Here is a 21,322-nt window from a genome sequence, read left to right on the forward strand (position 1 = left end):
ATGGCACAAGGACTTGCCTCCCCAGGGATGTTCTCTGATGATGATGTTGCAGCCTCCCCTGTTTTTGAATCCACGGCAACAGGGTTTGGGGCTGACGTGCGCAAGGACCTGCTGTCCGAGTTCTCTGCCATCTCTCCAAATCTAGAGGGCTCCCAGCAGGTGAGGCTGGAGTTCTGTCACAAACAGGGTAATACCTTTAGTGGTTGCCACTGTCTCTCTGCACAAAGGTGTTGTGAGGCAGGGCTAACAGAGACTCTTCATCCGAGGCTGTAACAAAATGTTGAGCAGTTCCAGTTATGAGCAGACTACCGTCAAGGGCACAGTCAGTAACTGCCCTTTAACACAATGCCTTTTAATGTGGCGTTTGGTGTCAGGTGTTCAGGTTGTTGGTCTGTTTCACTAGTAACAAAAGAAATGCTGGTGTGGCTGGAGATACCTAGGAAAGCTTCTGGCATTGCTAGGGCTTTTGGGATGAGAAGAATGTTAATTAGTTACTGAGCACTAGTTGGGGTAGCCACACATGTTCCACATTGTGGTTCCTGCTGGTGCTCTGACAAATGGTTGTGTACTGCCTCTCTGGCTGCCATATTTAACCTGTCCTAATTTTGCAGGCTGTGTCTGAAGACAATAATGGAAAATTAAAGGTGTATCTGAGAGTTCGACCTCTAAAATCTACAGAAGTGGAAAAAGGGGAAGACCAGGTGAGCCACTGACTGAAGCAGTCTCTGAGCTGGGTGCCTGTGTGCCTTTGTGCTGTCACCCTTTGCTGTCCCTGCGATGGCCTCTTGACAATGTTGTGATGATGGGGTTTTATGTGCTCTTCAGGGCTGTGTCTGCATTGAGAATTCAGAGACCCTGCTTCTGAAAGCCCCTAAGGATTCCTTCACCATGCGGAGCACAGAGCGTGGAGTGGGACAAGCAGCACACAGGTTCTTTTTCACTCAGGTAGGTAACTGGGGCAAACAATCCATCTGGAAGCTTTCTGAGCTTAAACCAACCTTACAGTTTGAAAAGCTGCCCTACTAACACCCCGATTCCAAGGCACTGCCTAAACTACAGTGTTGTCAATTCCTCTCTGAGTTTGCTTCTGGTGCCGTTTCCCTATTTTTTGTCTTTTTAAGCTGATCCTGGCAACTTTTTTGGCAGCAAATGCCAAACTCTTGTTTTGTTCATGAGGCTCTAAACACAGTAAAGGCTGTAGATGAGCAACTGAACAGGTAGAAAAAAATCTACATGAGGCCATTTTTCATGTGCTCTGTTTGCAGATCTTTGGACCAGAAGTGGGGCAGAAATTGTTCTTCGATGAGACAATGAAGCAGGTGGTGAAGGATGTACTGAATGGGCAGAACTGGTTGGTCTACACCTATGGCATCACCAACTCAGGGAAGACTCACACCATTCAGGGTAAGGAAAATTGCTATGTGTCTGTAGCCTATTGAAGGAGTTGTCTGCTTCGACATGGGAATCTTCAGCTTGCTGCTGCTGTTCTTGCTTCAGGCAGCAACAAAGATGGGGGGATTCTGCCTCGCTCCTTAGCAGTCATCTTCAACAGCGTGGGGGACCGGCTGTACCAGGCCATGGACCTGAAGCCTTCCCTCTCCAGTGAGGTGATCTGGCTGGACAGCAGGCAGGTGCGACAGGAGGAGACCAAGAAGCAGACCATGCTGAGGGGTGGTCTGTGGGAGGTAAGGATGTCCTTTCCAGGAGGTTTCATGGTCACAGAGAAAGGATGGTATTGTACTAGGCACATGCTCATGTTGTTTGTTTCCTTCCAGGATGAGCTGTTAGTGCCACTGAAGAGGAGTCATAGTGCTGAATCCCAGCTCCAGGCCACCACCAGTGGTAGTTTCGACAGTGGAGTTGCTGGTCTCTCCTCATCTAGCCAACTCACCAACCATTCTGACATCAGCCAGACAGAAGGTATGTCTGGAGGCCCATTGTGTACTACCTGCTGCTTGTTTTTGGAGGATGGGGAAAGAAAGGGTGATGGCTACTTGGATGTTGTGAGTCAGGGAGCAAAGATGTTGTAATATCACAGATTTTTCCCTTTGAAAGATAAGGATGTTTGGGCTGGAGAACTTGGTATGTGTGTCTTGCCAACGTATCAAGAACTGAGCAATGCACAACAACCAAGCCTTGTGAAATGAAAACTGCAGGGATATGGTTACTGAGCACCTGAGTGCCTTGCAATGAGCATAGTTGGAAAGCAGGGTGCTAATGTGCTGTGCTGCACTGAGCACTTTGAAACCTGGGAACAATTAGCCAGTCAGGTATCCAGAAGCTCAGAGTGATTAAGGTAATAAGGACCTTAATCACTTATACTGGGAAAAGCTCCTGCCTGAAATAGCCTGCTCTTCTGGAGATGAGATCAAGTGTATCAAGTCCCTATAGAGAAAGGGGGATCCTGTTAAAGGAAACCTTAGTCTGTCCCAGTGGGGACAGGCATTAGTGGAAGTACAAATGGGAGGAGGCATTTAGAATGAGTCTGGGATAGTGCTTTAGCTGAAGAGAGATAATCCCACTGGGGAGCTAAACCATTCAGGTTGAACCCGTGAAAAGCTGCAATCCTGATTTTTCTTTTTTTTTAAATTATTCCCCTTTTCCCTAGAACTGGGCCCTCGCTGGGCTGATTTGGATCGCATTTCACTCACCAAGGCAGAAGACATGCAGTTTTCCATCTGGGTCTCCTTCTTTGAGATTTACAATGAGTTCATCTATGACTTGCTAGAACCACCTCAGGCTGGTCAGAGCCGCAAGCGGCAGACGCTGCGCCTCTGTGAGGACCAGACTGGCAACCCCTATGTGAAAGGTAGATTAACCTGGAAGACACGGCCTGCTAAGGAGACTTGTTGACTGGGTGGGTGGCTTAGCAGTGATGTGTTGGGAAGCACCATGTCTTGTCCCCTCTGGCCTCTCAGAGGTCTCAAATATCTGGATTATGAGAATGTTAAGTTTGTTAATGCTAAGGAAAGGCAATGGTGAAGTTGGGGCTATGATAACGCTTTTCTGCCAGTCTCCTAACTGCCTTACCCAGTGTGTGCCTGCTTTTCCAGATCTGAACTGGATCAATGTCCAGGATGCAGATGAGGCTTGGAAGCTGCTGAAACTGGGTCGGAAAAACCAGAGTTTTGCTAGCACCCACATGAACCAGAACTCCAGTCGCAGGTCTGAAGGGGAAGGCTTTTTTTAAGGCAGACACACAATTTAGAGGGGCTTTTAAAGGTTGCATTTCCCTTTTAAAATATCTGCATGTTTCTTTGCAGTCACAGTGTCTTCTCCATTCGGATTCTGCACCTACAAAGAGGTGGCAGTGAAGTTGTTCCAAAAATCAGCGAGTAAGTTTCATGCTTTCTAGTGTTTGGAGGTTTTCTCTGTGGCCTCAACTTTGTCTCTTTCGTCGTGGATCTGGGATATGGGAAGTACTCATAGGAAGATCTTGTTGAAAGTATTTGGAAGGAGTAAATCTTTCCACTCTTAAGTCTTGGAACTGACTGGGGAGTTTGTGAGGAGTACTGCAAAGTTCACCTTGAGGTAGTTCTCTTGCTTTTTGAATGAAGCTAAATGTGAGTAACCCTGTCTGTGCAGTATGGCTGATCTGAGTCCTGTTGCTGCCTGTTCCTGGGATGTAGTTATCTGGAAATGGCTTGGGAAGTGGCTGTCCTGAGGACTGGTAAAGGGTTTTGAACTTGACACCATTAAGCTGGTGTTGGTGTTAGCTCCTCTAGCCCCTATGCTTGGGGTAGGCCTTTCTGTCCAGCAGGAGCCCATACACCCCAGAGGAGCTTTCTGTGCCCTTATGGGGAGGCAGGGGAGGTGAGCAGGGTGTCTGAACTGTAGACCTGACGAGAACAGGACAAACCTAGTGGGTCATGTGAATGTTGCCTGCGTTTCCTTCAGGCTGTCCCTGTGTGACCTTGCGGGGTCAGAGCGCTGCAAGGACCAGAAAAGCGGGGACCGAATGAAGGAAGCCAACAACATCAACACCTCCCTGCACACCCTGGGCCGCTGCATCGCTGCCCTGCGCCAGAACCAGCAGGCCAAGTCAGTATCCAGAACTCCACATGGAGCACGTGGGCAGGCTGTCCTGCTTTCCCCACGGGCTCACTCTTGCCTCTCCCCACAGATTGAAGCAGACTGTGGTTCCCTTCCGGGACAGCAAGTTAACCCGTGTGTTCCAGGGTTTCTTCACTGGACGTGGACGCTCTTGCATGATTGTCAACATTAACCAGTGTGCATCTACATATGATGAAACTCTGTATGTAGCCAAGTTCTCAGCCATTGCAAGCCAGGTAAGTGGCACACACCAGGATCACACAATGCATCCTGCTTCTGTGGGAATGGGCCCCTTTCCATCCCGAGGCGGGGAATGCTTGTGTGTCTTCCCTATGTTTTTCCAGTGGATTATTATCTTTACAGTATTTCCAGATTCTGCTAAACTGAGAGGGTTGACAGAAGTGCCATGTTTAAAGACTACCCAACTTCTGGGCTTTGTGGACTAGTAACGATGGTCTTTTCCCCTTCAGCTTGTTCAGGCACCTCCCACAAAGCTGGCACTTCCAACCATACACTCCATCATCAAAGAGCACAACAGGCGAACCAGTCAGGGTCTAGAGGCAGCAGCAAAGGAAGAAGTGGAATCAGAAGACAGTGAGGATGAAGCAGATGTCTCCATGTATGAGAAGGAGGTGGGTTGTGATTTGTTTTATAACCTTTATGGATAGAGAGGTGAGAACAGGACTCTTAGCTTTGGCTTGGGAGGTGGGGCTGGAGTTTGCCTCTACGAAGAAGTGACAGAGAACCTCAGAATGATATGGGACCCAGGAAATTGGGAATCTGTGAGGAAAACATTCCACAGTTGGTCTAAATCTGAAGCACACACTTAATGTGGATACACTTTGTCATCTGTGGAATAGGGACAGTAAGAGCTTGGGTGCAGACCTATAACCCCTACTCTGCAGGGGAAATCTAGAGGTCAGAAAAGATGCAAACCAGATGGCTAAACTGAGGGAAAATACTCAGAATTCCTAGATACTTTGAAGTGGGTAGCTGGAATAGCTGAAAGATCAAGATGGAACTCATGTACTTACAGAGACTTGAGTTGTAATATGTCAAGGTAGCAAATGCAGGTGGAAGCAGGGGAAGCTGCTCTGGAGATGGCTCCACTTGGGAGTGCAGTGTTGTTTAAGCCATCTCATGGAAGGGGAACTCAAAACCAGTGACCCCTTTCATGGCAACTAAAATAATCTTAAACCTAGATCGCCCCAGCCCACAGGTAGGGGATCGTCTAGTTTATCCCAGGTCTCAGTCCTGCTATGCAGTGTGGGCAGTGACAATTGTGTCCTTGCAGGATTTGCTGCGTGTCGTGGAAGCTGCTCGAGAGCTGCTGGTGCAAGAGCGGCAGGAGAAACTGCAGCTAGAAATGCGCCTCCGTGAGGAGATCTGCAATGAGATGCTGGAGCACATGCAACAGAAGGAGCAGTGGTGCAGGTACAGCTTGTTCTGATCTCCCTCCCTTGGATAGGTGTAAACTACCAAGAACTGCCAGACCTTGATGTGTACTTGTTGGCTCTCTTTGTAGCCAACATGTAGATGCTCAGAAGGAGATGCTGGAAGAACTGTATGAGGATAAACTGAATAACCTGAAGGAGTCACTGACCGACTATTACCAGGAGGAGATCCAGGTTTGTTCAGGGCAACTAAAGGACATCAGGAAAGTGTCAGTGGACTGGGAGGGTACCTGAGTCCAGGAAGGTGACTTACGCAAAATAAAAGGGAAGATTTCGCTTTTCCTGGTATTTTTTGTGGTATGTTCAGCTTGACAGCTTGATTCACAATTTTAGCTTCTTGTCTACTGCTTTGTGTAGTTCATGAGGCTTTCTAATGTTCAGCCCTTAATCTGGAAGCTAATGTGCAACTGTTCTGACTCCTTTCTTTGTTCAGCACGATCATCTCCTCCCTCCTTTTCCTGGTGGCTTGCTTTGCACTCTTCAGATTAACACAAGTTCTGTGGATTTCTCTTACTCCTCTTAGTTGTGATGATGGGTCTGGGTCTGTCTGTATTTTTCATGCTATGGCATTGGAGTGGCCTCTGGGACTTGTTGCAGACCTCTCTGAAGATGCAAACTCTCAACAAATCCCTTGTCTTTAGAGGCTGTAAAAACAGTGTTTTATCCCAGGAATTGGGTTCACTGTTTTCGCTTCAAGAAATTAAGGGCTGGGCCCAAAATGTCTCCCACAAGAAAGGCATTGACAGTTTTAAAAAAAAAGCTGTGTTAAGAAAATCTTGTTGATTGTTTGATCAAACTTGCTTCCTAAGGAGCGTGATGAGAAGATTGAGAAGCTCCAAGTTGCTCTGCAGGAGGCAAACCAAAAGTTGGAGAGCCTGAATACTAAGGAAAAGGACTCTGGGCAAGGCTTGCGTCGATCAAAGCGAGTGGCTACCTCATGTACTCTGCAGCAGGAGCTGGCAGATACGAAAGCCAAGCTGGAGCATTGTCAAATGGAGTTAAATTCTGCAACAGCAGGTAAGGCAGTGATGTTGCACTGGCTCTGAATTATGCCTAAGCAATCCTTGCAGAGGGTTAGAGATACTCTCTTCAGTAGGGTACAATGGATTCAGACATCTGAGTTGTAGATGATGGGAATAATGTGCCAGATGGACAGGGTTTCACTTTATTTTCACATGAAAATGGACTTCAGGGCAGGATCATCTCCCTGGTCAAATTCTAAAGTGTAACTGAAAGGGAGAGGCTTTGTGCACATCTGCACAAACTGAAAGCTTTTCTCAGCTGTTTGTGACAAGTTTCCCTCAAGGGAAGTCCTGACTTCAGAAAAGCTGCAAGATGATGAATCTGTTGTTGCTCACTACTTCTTGTCTGTTCCCAGAGATGCGCAAGTACCAGAAATTACTGGAGCCACCTCCCTCTGCCAGACCCATCACTGCGGATGTGGACAGGAAGCTGGAAGATGGACAGAAGGTAACTCCATCTCAGTGTCACAGAAAGGAACACTTGCAAAGCACAGAAGTTGCCAGTTTAAACAGCATTTGGAGCTGCTGTCTCTGGGTTTTTAAACAAATGGTTCCAGTTGAAATCAGTCTGTTGAAAACAGAGGTGTGGGAGGTGTTGGTATCAGTGATCCCAGTGCACCTCATGCAAAGGGGATCCTCCCTCAGTGCTGCATTTCTGCACTGCCCTGGAGGGGCTTTGTTTGCAGAGCAATGTCAGGGCAAGCCGCTGCATTAAATGTGTCTCTCCTGTAGAATGTCAGATTGCTGCGTTCAGAGTTACAAAAGCTTGGGGAGTCTCTTCAGTCTGCGGAGAGGGCGTGTTGCCACAGCACAAGTGCAGGGAGACTTCGAGAAGCCCTCTCCACATGTGATGACATTCTGGCTAGACAGGTAATGTGTCTGTTGTGGGTTGCACAGGGGGATTTAGGGCATGCACTTGGCCATTTTCAGCAGAATAACCTAGGGTCTTGCAGCTGCAAATAACTTATTCTCTAGACACATGCTGTGTTACATTAAGGGACCTATATATTGCTAATTTTTTCAATGGCTGAATCAAGCTGCCTATTTAACTCCTTGAAGGAGACCCAAATTGTTCCTGTTCAGTTAATGGACAGCCTGCACTTAAAGTAGGATAATTCAGAGTTCTCATTTTCTTACCCACTTCACTCTTATCACAGTTTCTATGGCAGCAAGTTTGTAGCAGGATGGGTCCAGCTTTTTCCTAGTCTTACTGTTCCTACTTTGTTTATCGAACTGGTGACAGTAGAAGCTTTTATGCCTGGCTATGTTTAGCACACTGGTTAGTGGATTTTGGCAAAGGCAGTTTATCCTCTTCAGTTCATAGTAACTTGTCAATCTCTAAAAATCCACTGCCTTCCCTTTCTCAGGACCAAACACTGGCAGAACTGCAGAACAACATGATGCTGGTGAAACTAGACCTGCGAAAGAAAGCAGCTTGCATTGCTGAGCAGTACCACACTGTGCAGAAGCTCCAGGCTCCCCCAGCATCTACCTTAAAGAAACGGTTCTGTGCCAACAGGGAAAACCTACAACCTAATCAGCCTCCTGGTAAAAAGCCCTTCCTGCACAACCTCCTGTCACGTTCAGCTCCCCGTCCTGTGGCTGGCAGAGGGTGGCACCTTCGTTCAGTTGCTCTATGACTTTTCACAAAGAGATCCCTGCCCCACTATTACTGGAACAGGTGGCAAATCCAATATAATATCTGTTTTTCTTTGTGCGCTTGTTTATTGTTACTGTAGCTGCTTGAGAGCTTATGTAAACATTTTTTGATATGTTACATTTAAACTTTTAATTGATACCAAAGTGGACAAAGTGACCTTTAAACACTACAACGAGGAAAGTCTTTGAATATAAAATAATGCAGATGACTCAAAAGAACAACTTAGAAGTGAGTTCTCATCTTCAAATATGCTGGCACGTAATTAAAAAATAAGTTCACAAGATCCTCCTTGAAAGATATTCTCCCTTCCTTGGATTATAATCCTTTATTAAAGTATACACGTTCTAGTTCAGGGCTGTTCTCTCGGATCTTGGCTTGCAATTCTGGCTCCAAGCGTGTTACAGACATAGAACTAAGCAAAAGAAACAGTAAAATGGTCATATATAACAAGCACTTGAATGTACAATAAGATGGATGGTGCATCTGGTTAAACTACCTGGTTTGTGAAAAGAATTTTCAGCTCTTTTTTTTTAACTTCTTAGGAATAAATCGTCCTCAGACCAGGGGCAAATGAATCCCTGCTTAAAAGGCAATCAGGCTGTGGAGTCAAGAAATGGCTGTGACTAAGGGAAGGAATAAGGGTAGGAATCTACTTAGCTGCTTGAGGTTGTTTCTGGCAATAGAAACTTACCTTCCTAAAGGTGTTTTTATTAAATGTAACATATTTGCCTATTTAACTTACTGCCTTACTTTATTCAGTTGAATAAAAGGTTTATTTTTAGAAGTCATTTCACAGTAAAGTGAAATAAGCTGCAAGGTCATTTAAACAGCTGCAGTTTCTTAAATACAGTTGAAGGTCTAATCTTCCTATGAAACAGGAGAGTCCTGGTTAAAATCCAGTGCTGTACCACACTTGCTGAGCTCGTTTGTCAAGTCCTGTTCAAGTGGCCTCACAATGCTTTTATAACCACAATTCTCTCGTCTATGCTAGGGAAGGGAAACGGTGTCAGACTGCTTTGTTGTTCTCAAACAATGGCATTGGATGAGAATAAGGTTTTCTTTTCTGGAAGTCAAAAGCTACTTTAATTGCTCAATATTTTAACAGATTCAGCTCCAGCTTGTATTGTTTAAGCTACAGTTGGTAACTGGTTCAGATACCACTTTTAATAGGAGAGGGACAGCTTAACTGTTCAGACTATAAACTGAGCTAACTTCAGTTGTAGGTAACCCATCCAGGTTTCATGATGATTTTGGCTATAATGAATATTGTTTCTAAGGCAATTTTCAGTACTGAGCTATTTGTGTATCAGAGAAAAATTATTTCTGGAAAAAACCCATAAAATTACAAATTAGCATGTATAGTCAAGTGCTGTTCTGTATAACCAGAGGATTTTCCAGCTGAAAATAAAATGGGCTCTAACTGTATTTCATGAAGCCATAACCTTTCTGGACATGAATATATTGGTTGGACCACACTTGCCTTGTTTTAATGAGTCCTTCCAGTGATTCTTAACTCCGTATTATCAAGCTCAAACGTCTTAGCCTGAAACAGCACTAAAACTATTCACCCAAACCTCTTGTTCACTGTCCCTATGTTTGCTTCTTAAGCTGCTAGGAGCTTGTAAACAAATCAGCCCAATTCAACTATTATATATTACTAATGAGTTACAGTTACTTTGTGAATATTCTCATGTTTATCAGACTTGTTATATAGTAACTAAGACTGTATCCTCTAGGAGGCAATGACCACTTGTTTCTTTCTGCAGTACCTTGCATGCATCTGGGAGTGTAATATTAAAGTAAGAAAAATGTAACAGGAGTACATACCTTTTTTGAGGAAACAGTGCACAACACAGGGGTGTTGCAAATACAAGACTAGAGGAGACAAAAACAGGTTTTACAGTCTTTAGGGTGCTAAAACAGAACTCAAAACCTCTAGGCACAGTCTAACAGGCAGAAAGCTTTTTTGTGTGTGTGTGTGTATACAGTGAGGTAAAGTTCCATGAAGTGCTATGTAACCTTTATTTCTCACTGCATTACCTTCTGAAATATTTACCTACTATGTAGTACTAAATGCATCAATACCACATATACAAATGTGTATAAAATTACCATTTGATGTCCTTTGAGTGTTTTTCATTGGTGTGCATGACAACATAAAATGCTAGACAGCAGCAAATTAAATTCCATTAACCAAATGTCTGAGGAATTCATCAACCTGCAGGATTAATTTATTATTGCTTGTGGAGGTAGCAGCCAAAGCACATTTTCTAATCAAGCTGCTTCATGCCTTTTGTTGCCACTCCCTTTCTTCTGCCCTCTGCTTTTTTTGGCAGCTTCTTCATTACTAATGGCTTTTTAAAAATGTTATTATCAGTTACAGATATGGAAGTGAAGTAACTGCTGTAGCCTCTAACTCTCAGCTATTTTTCTTTAAACAAAACACAAATATTGCTACTTCCTCTAAAAAACCTACAAGTACCTCTTAATACAGCAGCCAGAACCCAAAGAAACCACTTACCAGAATCCAACTAACCCAACTTGAATGGGAGCACTCAACCAAGGAAATCTCTGTTTGGGGGAAAAAAAAAAAAGGCACACAGTGAGCACAGTATCTTTTCTCCCCTCCTTCCCAACTTCCTGGAATTCTTGTAAGAGACAGATTGTACCTAAAAGATTCTTGGATGTGATGAAGGCAAAAATTACCAGCATACCTTAAAGCTGAACTCCAGCTTGAGACCTCAATCCCATTGGAAAGTAGTAAGAAAATTCCCAGTGATACCAACATACACTTACCCTGAGTAAGTGTCTCCTAGAAACTCCCCTAGGAGGCTGTTTTAATCACAACCCCATCCTGAGTACGTGGGCCTTCCTTTGAGTCATACAAGCTCACAATCCCTACCATCACAGCCAAAGTTTGGAGCAGTGCTGCAGGCACAAGGTGCTGCCACACCTCCAAAGGACACAGGGAATTCTGCCCTGGCTTCCCTAAGAAGAGCTGGGTCTGGTTTCAGCTCCCATCTCTTCAGTGGTATCAAATGTTATAACTTACAAGTGGAGATTTACTTGGTGAGCAACAGCAACTACAGCCACCAACCATAAATAAGGTAGTGTCAAGGAAAAATGCAAGTCTGCCTCTCTTGGCCCTTCCTCTCATCTTATGATTTGCTTTGATGTGTAGGAACTTGCCCTTGTAGCACAGTCTGGTACACTCCAGTTGTGCCAGAGTTCAACTTTTGTTGAAGGAAAAAAAGGGTAGAAAAATTGGGGAAACAAGGCTGTGAAGGCAACACATTAACCTATGGTTGCATTTTCACCATATTCCTCATTATTATAACTTTTGCAGAATTTGAACATATGCCAAGAAATGTGACAGTTTTCTTAAATTATTTAGGAATCCACTTGCTCCATGTTAGGATTTTAGTTTAGATTAATTACTAAGGAAATAAAACCAGTCCTGTTAAAAGGTCACTGCTGCAATGGGCTGGTGCTACAAAACAATCAGGGTCTTCAGTAAGAAGGACACACACAACTGCTATGGTAAGAGGAAGGTGATTTTGAAACAGCTGAGTTAAAAAAAAACATGTTACAGTGGATGATTTTTTCAACAAAGATGATGGTTTTTTTTTCTGCAAGAAACATTTCTCAATATACAGGAGTTAGAGGAGAAACATGAAAAAAAAAAAAGGGCACTATTTGAGAGAAGAAATAGAAAAAAAATTAGAAAAGCTCAACAGGACAAAGCTTGGTGCTAAGGGAGGTCACAGCAGTGCAAGAGGCACAGAAAACAAGCCTGTGTGGATTAAACTTTCTCCAGAGCCTGAGGGAGAAGAAATGATGGAGAAGATTGCTTCTTTTTTTCATTTTTCTTTTTTTTTTTTTTCCCCCCCGGAGTCAAATCTGTAATCCAGAAATGAGTGCAGAAGAACTGTGCAACTCAGCAATAACCTGCAACAACAGAGAACAAACAGAAAAAGACAGCAACAGCAAGAAGGAGAAGGAGTGAATGCAGCAGTGCTCCCTGGTCTGATTCCACTAAACACACCTTCGTTTGACTCAGCTGAGATTAATCCACTCAAAATGCTTTACATTTAATACACTGGGAGAGTTCATGACAAGAGACTGAGACTGGAAGGGGTGTAGGACTGTAGAGTTGGTAAATTCTGCACATTTTTAGGAACACAAGTCAAACTGTGCTGCCAATGACTTCAGTCTCTGAGGAGAATCAAGGGAGAGGGATGCTACACGTGGCAGTTTCATGTAATGGAACATTTTTTTGCCAAGGCACTGATCTGAGTTACAGCCTTTATTTTTTAAGAATGTTACCAGGCTGCACTAATCAAGAAAGATGTGAGGTAGAACTCTAACCAAGGGAGGTCAATACTAAGAATTAGAGTTGCCCAGGGAATGATGTAAAACAATAAAGCACAACTCAAATGCAGGGGGTACATCCTAACAAAGAGATAAAATGGAGACGTATGAGGCAGCAGAGGCATTTACTGTGTTACAGAAGTACCATTTGACTGGAAAAAGGCAGGTCCCAATGAATTAGGATTTCATTTCCAGATGTTGTTATGGCATCTTTAGTGGTTTAGTGCACACAGAGAAAATGGAGACATGATAATTAAGCAAACAAAAGCCATAAGGAGAATCAGCTTTTTTATAACTGCTTCCTTTCACTGTTGGATCTCAAAAATCTGTCAGCTCGCCCAGGCTAGCTGTGCCTTTTTTAAAAACAACAAAGAAGAAATAAAATGACAGTTACACCAGGAATGCACGGAGGACTCTGAGGCGTAAGACTGTTCTAGTTTTGTAACAGTTTGGGATACATATTTTAGAGGCAGACTAAGAGACCCCAAGAAACTGTTTTTAAGGATGTATGAGGAAATTTCTGGAATCAGCTTGAAAGTTAACACAGTTTGCAGAACAGCAGAGAAACAGCAGCTGAAGCTGTAAGAGCACAAATATAAAATTGGAACTTCAGCAACAACTGGAATTTTCAGAAGTTTCAATGGAAAAAACCCCTCAATTTCTTTCCTTAGAAGAAAGGTTACAAATAATTGAAGTAAATCTGTAACTGCTGTGCCTCAGAGCAAGATTGTTTATGGATCCTCCTGCTGCAGCAGATACAATAACTTGGTTCTGCACAGAGCTAGGCAAGAGTATGCCAGTAAGGACAATGAAGACAAATATTATACAGCCTAATCAAGAACTATTGCTCTGCATAATCACAGAAAAGGCAGCCAAAGCCACTGCTGAAACCTACAGCAAAAGCACATAGATATAAAACCATATTTTTTGAAGTCAAGAAGGGACTAGATTCTTTTTGAAGTGGTATGTGCTTGTGTTCATATTCTAAAAGCATTCTTGAGTCATTTTCTAGCAATAACTTTTGGGAATATTGCTAATTCATACTAATGTTACCACCAAAATGTCCTTGTGCAGAACAGTGCCAGAATAGAGGGATGAGCAGTGCTACCTAACCTGTATCTTATTTAAAATATCAGAGGATAAGAACCTGCTATCACTGAGACCAGCATTCCAGAAGCATTTATTTCTCTCCTACTTACTGCAGAGCATTATTCTGTTTTCTTCATTACTTCACCACCATTTGACTATCTTCTGGCCTTGTGTGTTGCTTAATAGGCTTTGGCAAGCGTACAAGAATTATTTTCAGGAGTGATGGTGTAGAAAGCAAAGGATAAGGAAAATGAGTTAGTAAAGCATTGTGTGGATGGTGTTGGAGGACTGCAAATGGGATGGTGCTTCCGAAACTTCAAGAGAACATGCAGAAGCTGCTTGTTAAAAATGCAGCTCATTCCTTCATGGTTTTAATACTAATCTCTACGACGTGTTACCACTGACTACCTGCAGAGCAGGGTTTCACCTGAACTCACAGTCTTTGAGGCTGAGGGGGAGCAACAGGTGAGCATAAACAGTCATGATGTACCAAAGACAACTGAGCAGTCACTGAAGAAATCGCTCATTTTTGCTGATCTGAAAAAATTCACAACACCCTTATATTGATTATACCACACAAAACCAGCAGATATTTGTCTCCAAACCCTAAGAATTGCTGCACCTTCTTCACAAATGTCATGTATTTGCCAGCTGAGCTGATATCAGATATTTGAGATGTATTTCTGACATTTCTGCCATGTCAAATACATATAAAATAATCTTTGCCCATAATTGATGAGGGTTTTTTATTAAAAACAAAACAAAACCAAACAAAATTAGTGTTCTGGGTAATAGATTCTCAAGAACAGTACCACAAGCTGCTCTGGAAACAGGGCATGAGTCAAAAGAAATCAGCAATTAAGAATTAGCCAGATCAGTACAGGGCTCTTTATACTGCAGAGAAACAGCAGATTTTGATGCACTGCGGCCTCACTTTTTTCAGGAGACAAAAGCAGCACACACTGACTTCCAATCTGAAACTCAAGCACCACATTTCCTGTTTTTGCAGCAATAATGGTTTCTGTTAACAAGGGGGAAAGCAAAGCCCTTCATGAAAAAATAAGTTATTAAATTTGGAAGGCACTTGGGACCTCTTCCCAACGTCTCATTTATCTATACAGAAGCACTTTCAAATGGTAACTGGGTAATCTAACTCTACACAAGAGCTGGTGAAGGTAAAACTCCCTTTAATGGCAAAGAATTATACTTCCTCATCTGAATATTATGTATCTTGTGTTAGACAACCCTCTAGTTAATTTAATTATTGTTCTTTACCCTCTCATGCACACACAGTGCATAATATTGATTTAGTTGATATATTTACTAAAATCAGATGTTTGACTTTACACTAGATTAGCCTAAACAGAATATAGGAAATATGTAATGTTTTTTATGAAGCATTCCCATTCCATGCCTACTCTGCATTTCATCATCCAGTAAATTTTAAAGGGTCATTTTCAAAAGAGATTTTTATCACCATTATAATTTCCAAAGTCAAACTGCTACTACAGCAGCTAAGCAAAGCCTCCTTTTTGATAGCCTCAGAAAAAAAAAACCACATTATAACATTTAAAAATATTATTCTAATGAACTGTATTCCAAGTTTTGGTACAAGGAAGTTTTATAGACTAGGAGGAACCCCACATTTTAAGAACAACTATAAAAATAACAGAAAAAGGTCATATTTTCTTAATGTTATTTTAAACTGTGATGCAAAGAACTTAGCTATCTCTAAGAAAAGCATAAAGAAAGTGGCAGCTGTAAAGCAAACTCTGCAGTAATGTCCTCCCAGAGTGGAGGCACATTTGGGAGGCAAATATCAAGACTCAGAAAGTATTTAAAATTCATGAAAATATTAACTTATGAGATGAAATACGTGTATGTACATATTTCAGACTAACCTTTAAAAAGGCTCTCTTTTCCAGTGTATTCATTATGAAGGGAGGAATTGCTGCAAATGAGAAGGGAAACAATAAAGCATTAACCTTGGAGAAAGAGGCATTTGGTTCTCATTTTCTGTTAAGATGAACTACTACCATAATACAATTTTCACAGCCTTTTGTCATTAATTGAGCTCTCATTTCACATTGTCAATTCAAAACACTGGATTGGTATTTACAAAGGTAAATTCTCCCAATAAGCAAAATTCCTAATGTCACACATAACTAAACCTGAGCTCAGTAACTTGGCACTGCTCAAAGCACCTACTCTTCACTAAACTAATCCTACTCAAGCAGAATTTGGTTCCTTTGCCATCTGTATCTTTCCTGCAAAAGTGTCCCAGAAGCTTTCCTGCTGCACTTCAGTGTAGCAGACTGTGGCTGTTTTCATAGTAAGAAACATCCATTTCTTTGTGGAACTTCTTGGGAGAAACATAAACACTGCCTGTGTAACTGTGAGATAATCTGGCCCCTGAGAAACATCACTTATATGGAACTTAAGTTCTTTCTTACATTAGGAACTGATCACAGAATCATAGAGTGGTTAAGCTTGGAAGAGACCTTAAAGATCATCAAGGTCCAACCTCCCTGCTATGTGCAGAGACACCTCCCACCAGACCAGGCTGCACAAGACTCATCCAACCTGGCACTGAACACGTCCAGGGATGGGGCTTCCTCAACCTCCCTGGGCAACCTATTCCAGCACCTTCCTACCCTCATGGGGAAGAATTTCTTCTTGATGTCTAACCTAAATCTCCCCTCTTTCAGTTTAAAACCATTACCCCTCGTCCTGTTGTTGCCCTCTCTGGTGCAAAGCCCCTCCCCAGCTTTCCTGTAGCCCCTTCAGGTACTAGAAGGTGCCATGAGGTCTCTCTGGAGCCTTCTCTTCTCCAAGCTGAACAGCCCCAACTCCCTCAACCTGTCCTCATAGCAGAGCTGCTCCAGCCCTCAGATCATCTTTGTGGCCTCCTCTGTAACTCCTCCAACAGCTCCGTGTCTTCCCTGTGTTGAGGGCTCCAGATAATGATAATCATGAGCTGCACATGACTTCAGTTATTCTTACCCATGCCAGGAGAAGCCATAAGAATCCTGGATATAACCACCTGGGTAATTGCCTGCTCAGCTGCTTTTGTTGATTCACCCAGTCTGTTTCCGTTCTCATCCGTGACGGGGATTCCAAACTTCAGTTCCCTGTTGGATAAGGGGTAAAAATAGAACAGTGACTGACATGCATTTATCCACCTTTTTTGTCACTTTATCTTTCTCCCCTTGAAATTGTCAACTGAAAGAATTAATGTTTTTATTTCATTTTCGAGGTAGCCTGTTCATAGCACTTTGGCAAACAAACTTCAAAAGGCAGTACAAAATTTGGGGAAAAATACTCAGAGATGTAACCAACTGAATATTTGTAACAGCAATCTTCTGCTTGCGCCTGGTCTAATGCCTTCCAAGGAGAAAGAAAAGAGAGCTGTTATTTCTGTAGTCCACAGAAAGGAAAGGTTCCTTCAAAAAGTATATGACAGAAGTGGAATCTTCTGGGCTGCTCTGGAAGCAGTGTGTCCTTTCCCACAGACCAAGCAGGGAATACAGGAAAATTAGTTTCACTGAACTAAAACATAAGTCTTTGTGAAAACTCCCCTCTGGCATTCTAGTCTGAGTTTTCATTTAACCACTTAGACCGTATTTGAAAGCATACAAGGATGCCCTAAGAAAACGTATTTCTGTGAGTGTGCTGTTCCAGTGCAGGATGAGGTGTTGGAGTCACATGGTGGGGGGAACATCCAGACAGAAGGGCAGACATACTGAGGACTGCCCATCTTCTGTAAGAGACAAAATACTACTATGGATTAAACCTTCTTGTGAACATGAAGTTTAAACATTCAATTTATTGCCCGAAACCTTGTGTTTATAAGAGGAAATTTTTTTTTCCACTTCTATGCTTAGTCCTAGTCAAATCCAAATACATACGAAATTTTGTTTCTGAGAAAGTGCATGTTTTTGTAATCTCAGATGAGCTCAGAAGTCAGAGCCTGACTCCTATGACTAACTTCTGTATGTGAGATTTGAAGTCCCGTTTTTGAAATTACTGTATTTTTCCAAAGTGGAATTTTATATTTAAAGGGTCCATGTGATCAAGTCTTGAAGGACTGGTACTTGGTTCCTGCAACCTAAGATCGAAGAATTCCATGGATATTTATCTGAAGAGAATGAGGATGTTCCATTTTATACCTGTCACAATCAATCAATCCAAACAAGACCACGCATGATGTTTTTGCAAGGTTCTGAACTGAGCTAAAGATATTTTATGTGCTTAATTTAGTAACTTGCTGTTTTAAGAACTCAATAACATCCCCTCTTCTAGAATGAGTGATCTTTGTTCTTTTTCCTACCTTTGTCTCATTAGTGGAATATTAATGCAGTTGGCAGCAGCAACAGCAGCAAAAGGAACAAACCGTCCTATAAGAGGTGAGACGTGCTGTGAAAAACAGAAGAAAAAAGAAAATGAATTACATAATAATTTTCTTTCCCAAGGTCATGTTAAAATTATCAAAATGCTTCATGTGCTAATTAAAGTCCAGACTTATTTCCTTTAAATTAAAATTCAGTGCAAACTCACTAGCAGGGCAGAGGTAAAACAAGACCTAAGTCACAAATACTTCCTCAGAGTGAGCAGGAGACTGGCAAAACCAATTTTAACTTGGTAGTATCACTGCAGGGAAGTGCCAGCCCCTGAGCTCAACAGCAGCACTAAAAAGTCCTTAACTTCCCTGTCCCTGCTGGCAAGGTCACATCCAGCAACAGCCACACCAGCAACAGCCACACCAGCTGCTTTATATCTAAGGGCCCTGACTATTCATCTAGTCAATGGCTTGTATAATCTGAATTATTCTGCTTAGAATTGTCTCTCAAGTAACCTGTCAGTGCTGTACCACTCCCAGTACATTACAGCATAAGCAAAGGGGTACAAAACAGATTTTTGCTGTAAGTTTGTTTTTTTTTGTAAGGACCTTTTTTCCTATGCTATTAGATACTTTGACATGTAAAAGAAGAAACTGCATAAAAGGCACCTTATTAGATACCGTTTGTATTAAGAAAGCAGAAGGCTGTTTGGTAAGGAGGTCAGACTGGTTGAAATATATATAAAACCTTCTAGATGGGGCAAAAATACGGTTGGGATCTTAAGGGAGCTGCCAAAGGCCATTACAACTCCATACTGGGAGCTGTGCAAAACAGGACACGGACACACAGGAGCAGAATTGAGCCATTAGCATCTCACAGAACACCAGAGTCTAGTTCAGAATGGAGAAAATAGCAGCAATACCTTTGCTAGTGCATTAAGTCCTAAAGCTGTTGCAACAGCACCTGTGGTAGCAGAAACATAGGCTGTTCCCAGCTGGCTAAAACAAAAAATAAAAGCATTTGAACATGCACAACAACTACATTTATGTCAGTTTTATAAATAATTACATTTTACACATGTAGTTATGCCCCCCCCGCCAAAGTTAAGAAGCAGATCTTTCTGTGTTTTTTGTGACTCTGCAGTAAGATGTGGATGGAAGATTCAAATGAGACACTAAATTAAACACTTTTCTTTCCCTAGCAGTAAAATTCACACTTAAGCAACATTTTAACATTGAATCAGGTTCTGCTGGTTCTGGATTGCTATCTGTCCAGCATTTTCTCATGTGTCTGAATGACCACTTTGGAGGATTTAGTTCTGTATTTAATTTCCTAATTGCTTAAACTAATAAAATCAGTTTGGATTTCTAAGGCCATGTCTACAGTAATAATTAAAATAAACTGTACTGAAACCCCTACATGCAGACCAGCTATGCTGCAAACATCCAGATCCAACCCAATCTGCCCTAAAACATACTTTACATACTTCCCAGCTAGGAGGTGTCTATATGTCCTTGAATCCACTGTTTTCTCTAAGCAAGTCAGCCTCAAAACCAGGAAGTAAAGCACTGCAATTCCAGTCTCCTGTTCATGATTTCTAGCTTTCTGCACCTATTTATAGTCTCTCTCTTTGCCTTAAAGTAGAAAAAAGCAGCATGCAGACCAGCTCCTTGGAGGGTCCTCTCTGGGTAAATAAGCACACAGGGCACTGAGAAGATGACACCTGAAGGTCCACACAAAATACCAACTTAGAAATACCCTGGTATAACACTGAACTGATGGGGCACTTTCAAATGGTTACTGAGCAATGCAACACAGACTCTTATAAAATCCTATGCTGTTTAGAGCTCATGATCAAGGTGCTTAGGTTTATCTTTCATGGCTGAAATGGAGTTCTTGCCTCCATCATTCTCAGACTTCTCATCTGTGCATATAAAATTAATAATAAGCAGATATTAAAAAACTTACCCTTTTGTCACCTAAAACTTTGAAGCCCAACCATGTTCCAATACATCAGAGAGCAATTTATAAACATATCAGAAGTATCTGGTTCAGTGCCTGACCTGACAGTAATTGGGGCATCACCACTCCTGTTTGTGTAATTCACTACAGCATTAAAGGACTGGTTAATCCACTGCCAGAAAACCACTGCTGGTGTCGTTCTTGAAAAGAGAAACAATTGTTATTAAAGATACAGTTTGATTCAACAGCACAGAAAAATGACAGCAAATCAAGCAAGGCAACTGCAAGCAGCTATTATGCAGAGGTTCTTGTTCATCTGAAGGAAACAATACAGTCAGTGAGAGACTGTCTTAATAGTGAAAGTACAAGCTACTTCTAAGAATAGAATTTAAAAGCATTGTAATTAAATAGCAAGGTTCACCTGGGACATAACTTTGCTGTAATAACAAAAGCATTGTAGCAAACCCCTTGATAAAAACACACAGAGAAACATGAAGCTCTCCAATTTATAGAATACTCTTCTGGGGTTATTGCTCCTTTCCAGTCTGCTAGTTCCCTGAGGAAGGTCTGTAAGTGACTGAGAGGTGGATTTTAGGAAACAGGATTTACCTTCTCAGTCTTCAAAAGCTAATATGAGGCCATCGTTTTAATAAATCCCTGTGACATTGAAGCATTCAGTTGCATGTAGAACCAGATAAAAAGACAACTCAAAAATAAAAAATTACTGTAATGAAAATATCTTCATGTTTAAGAAGTACAGGCACAGCACAGAAAATAATCTGGTTCGGAACAGAAGGAACCAGAAGACCAGTCATTAAAAAAAAAAAAAAAAAAAAGAAGAAAAAAAAAAAGCTCCAAATATTCTGTACAAGCCACAGAGTCCCCTTTTAACAAGTTAAATTGCAGATATAATAATTTTACAAGTGGTTATGCTGATAAGGAACAAAAGTGACAATTTGTTTCACAACGTGCAGGCTGGTTTGTGGAGGGATTAATGCTTTTGCTCTCAACCCAGTGGCATGTTTAAACAAGGGGACTAACATATGAAAAAGAAACCCACTAAGGACCTCGGGATCAGGAAATGTCAGATCCCCAAAAACCTGGAGGCTAGGAGGGTACGCCAGGGGAGAAGAGTTTCTATGTGTACTCAGATCACAAACTCTGCCCCCAGTGGAGAAACCACGGAAGATTCTGCTCCATCAGGATTTGTCAGGCCACCAAAAACAACGGTTGCTACTGAAAACTATTTCCTGACCATTAAAATAATTTTTCATAGGACTTCAAAGCCTACACTTAATTTGCTTATTTAATAACACGGCAGTAATGGTAACAGGAAGGTGGTTCTCACTGGAGGAATGATATGGTAGTTAC

General features: G+C 42.1%; 2 protein-coding genes across 5 annotated transcripts in view; one reads left to right on the forward strand and one right to left on the reverse strand.

Moving 5' to 3' along the window:
• Positions 1-9,524, forward strand: KIF20A (kinesin family member 20A). The gene is made up of 18 exons (XM_051631000.1): positions 1-159; positions 612-701; positions 826-945; positions 1,266-1,404; positions 1,498-1,685; positions 1,776-1,920; positions 2,609-2,809; positions 3,054-3,165; positions 3,264-3,335; positions 3,898-4,041; positions 4,124-4,289; positions 4,524-4,685; positions 5,348-5,487; positions 5,579-5,681; positions 6,317-6,524; positions 6,886-6,977; positions 7,262-7,399; positions 7,897-9,524. The coding sequence occupies exons 1-18, from the start codon at positions 1-3 to the stop codon at positions 8,167-8,169; spliced, it is 2,652 nt and encodes an 883-aa protein (XP_051486960.1). The 3' UTR covers positions 8,170-9,524.
• The window catches only part of SFXN1 (sideroflexin 1), a 24,927-nt gene continuing 12,083 nt past the window's right edge, over positions 8,479-21,322 (reverse strand). For 3 of the 4 annotated variants that reach the window (XM_051630995.1, XM_051630998.1, XM_051630997.1), the window contains 8 exons: positions 20,053-20,151; positions 18,912-18,987; positions 17,980-18,065; positions 16,653-16,780; positions 15,551-15,600; positions 10,711-10,760; positions 10,017-10,064; positions 8,479-8,601 (listed from right to left, as the gene is read on the reverse strand). In XM_051630995.1, the coding sequence (XP_051486955.1) occupies positions 8,505-8,601; positions 10,017-10,064; positions 10,711-10,760; positions 15,551-15,600; positions 16,653-16,780; positions 17,980-18,065; positions 18,912-18,987; positions 20,053-20,151 (634 nt within the window). In that variant the 3' untranslated portion in view covers positions 8,479-8,504. The other variant, XM_051630999.1, reaches the window with a different exon arrangement.

This window comes from Apus apus, chromosome 13 (assembly GCF_020740795.1).
Source record: "Apus apus isolate bApuApu2 chromosome 13, bApuApu2.pri.cur, whole genome shotgun sequence".
Lineage (NCBI taxonomy): Eukaryota > Metazoa > Chordata > Aves > Apodiformes > Apodidae > Apus > Apus apus.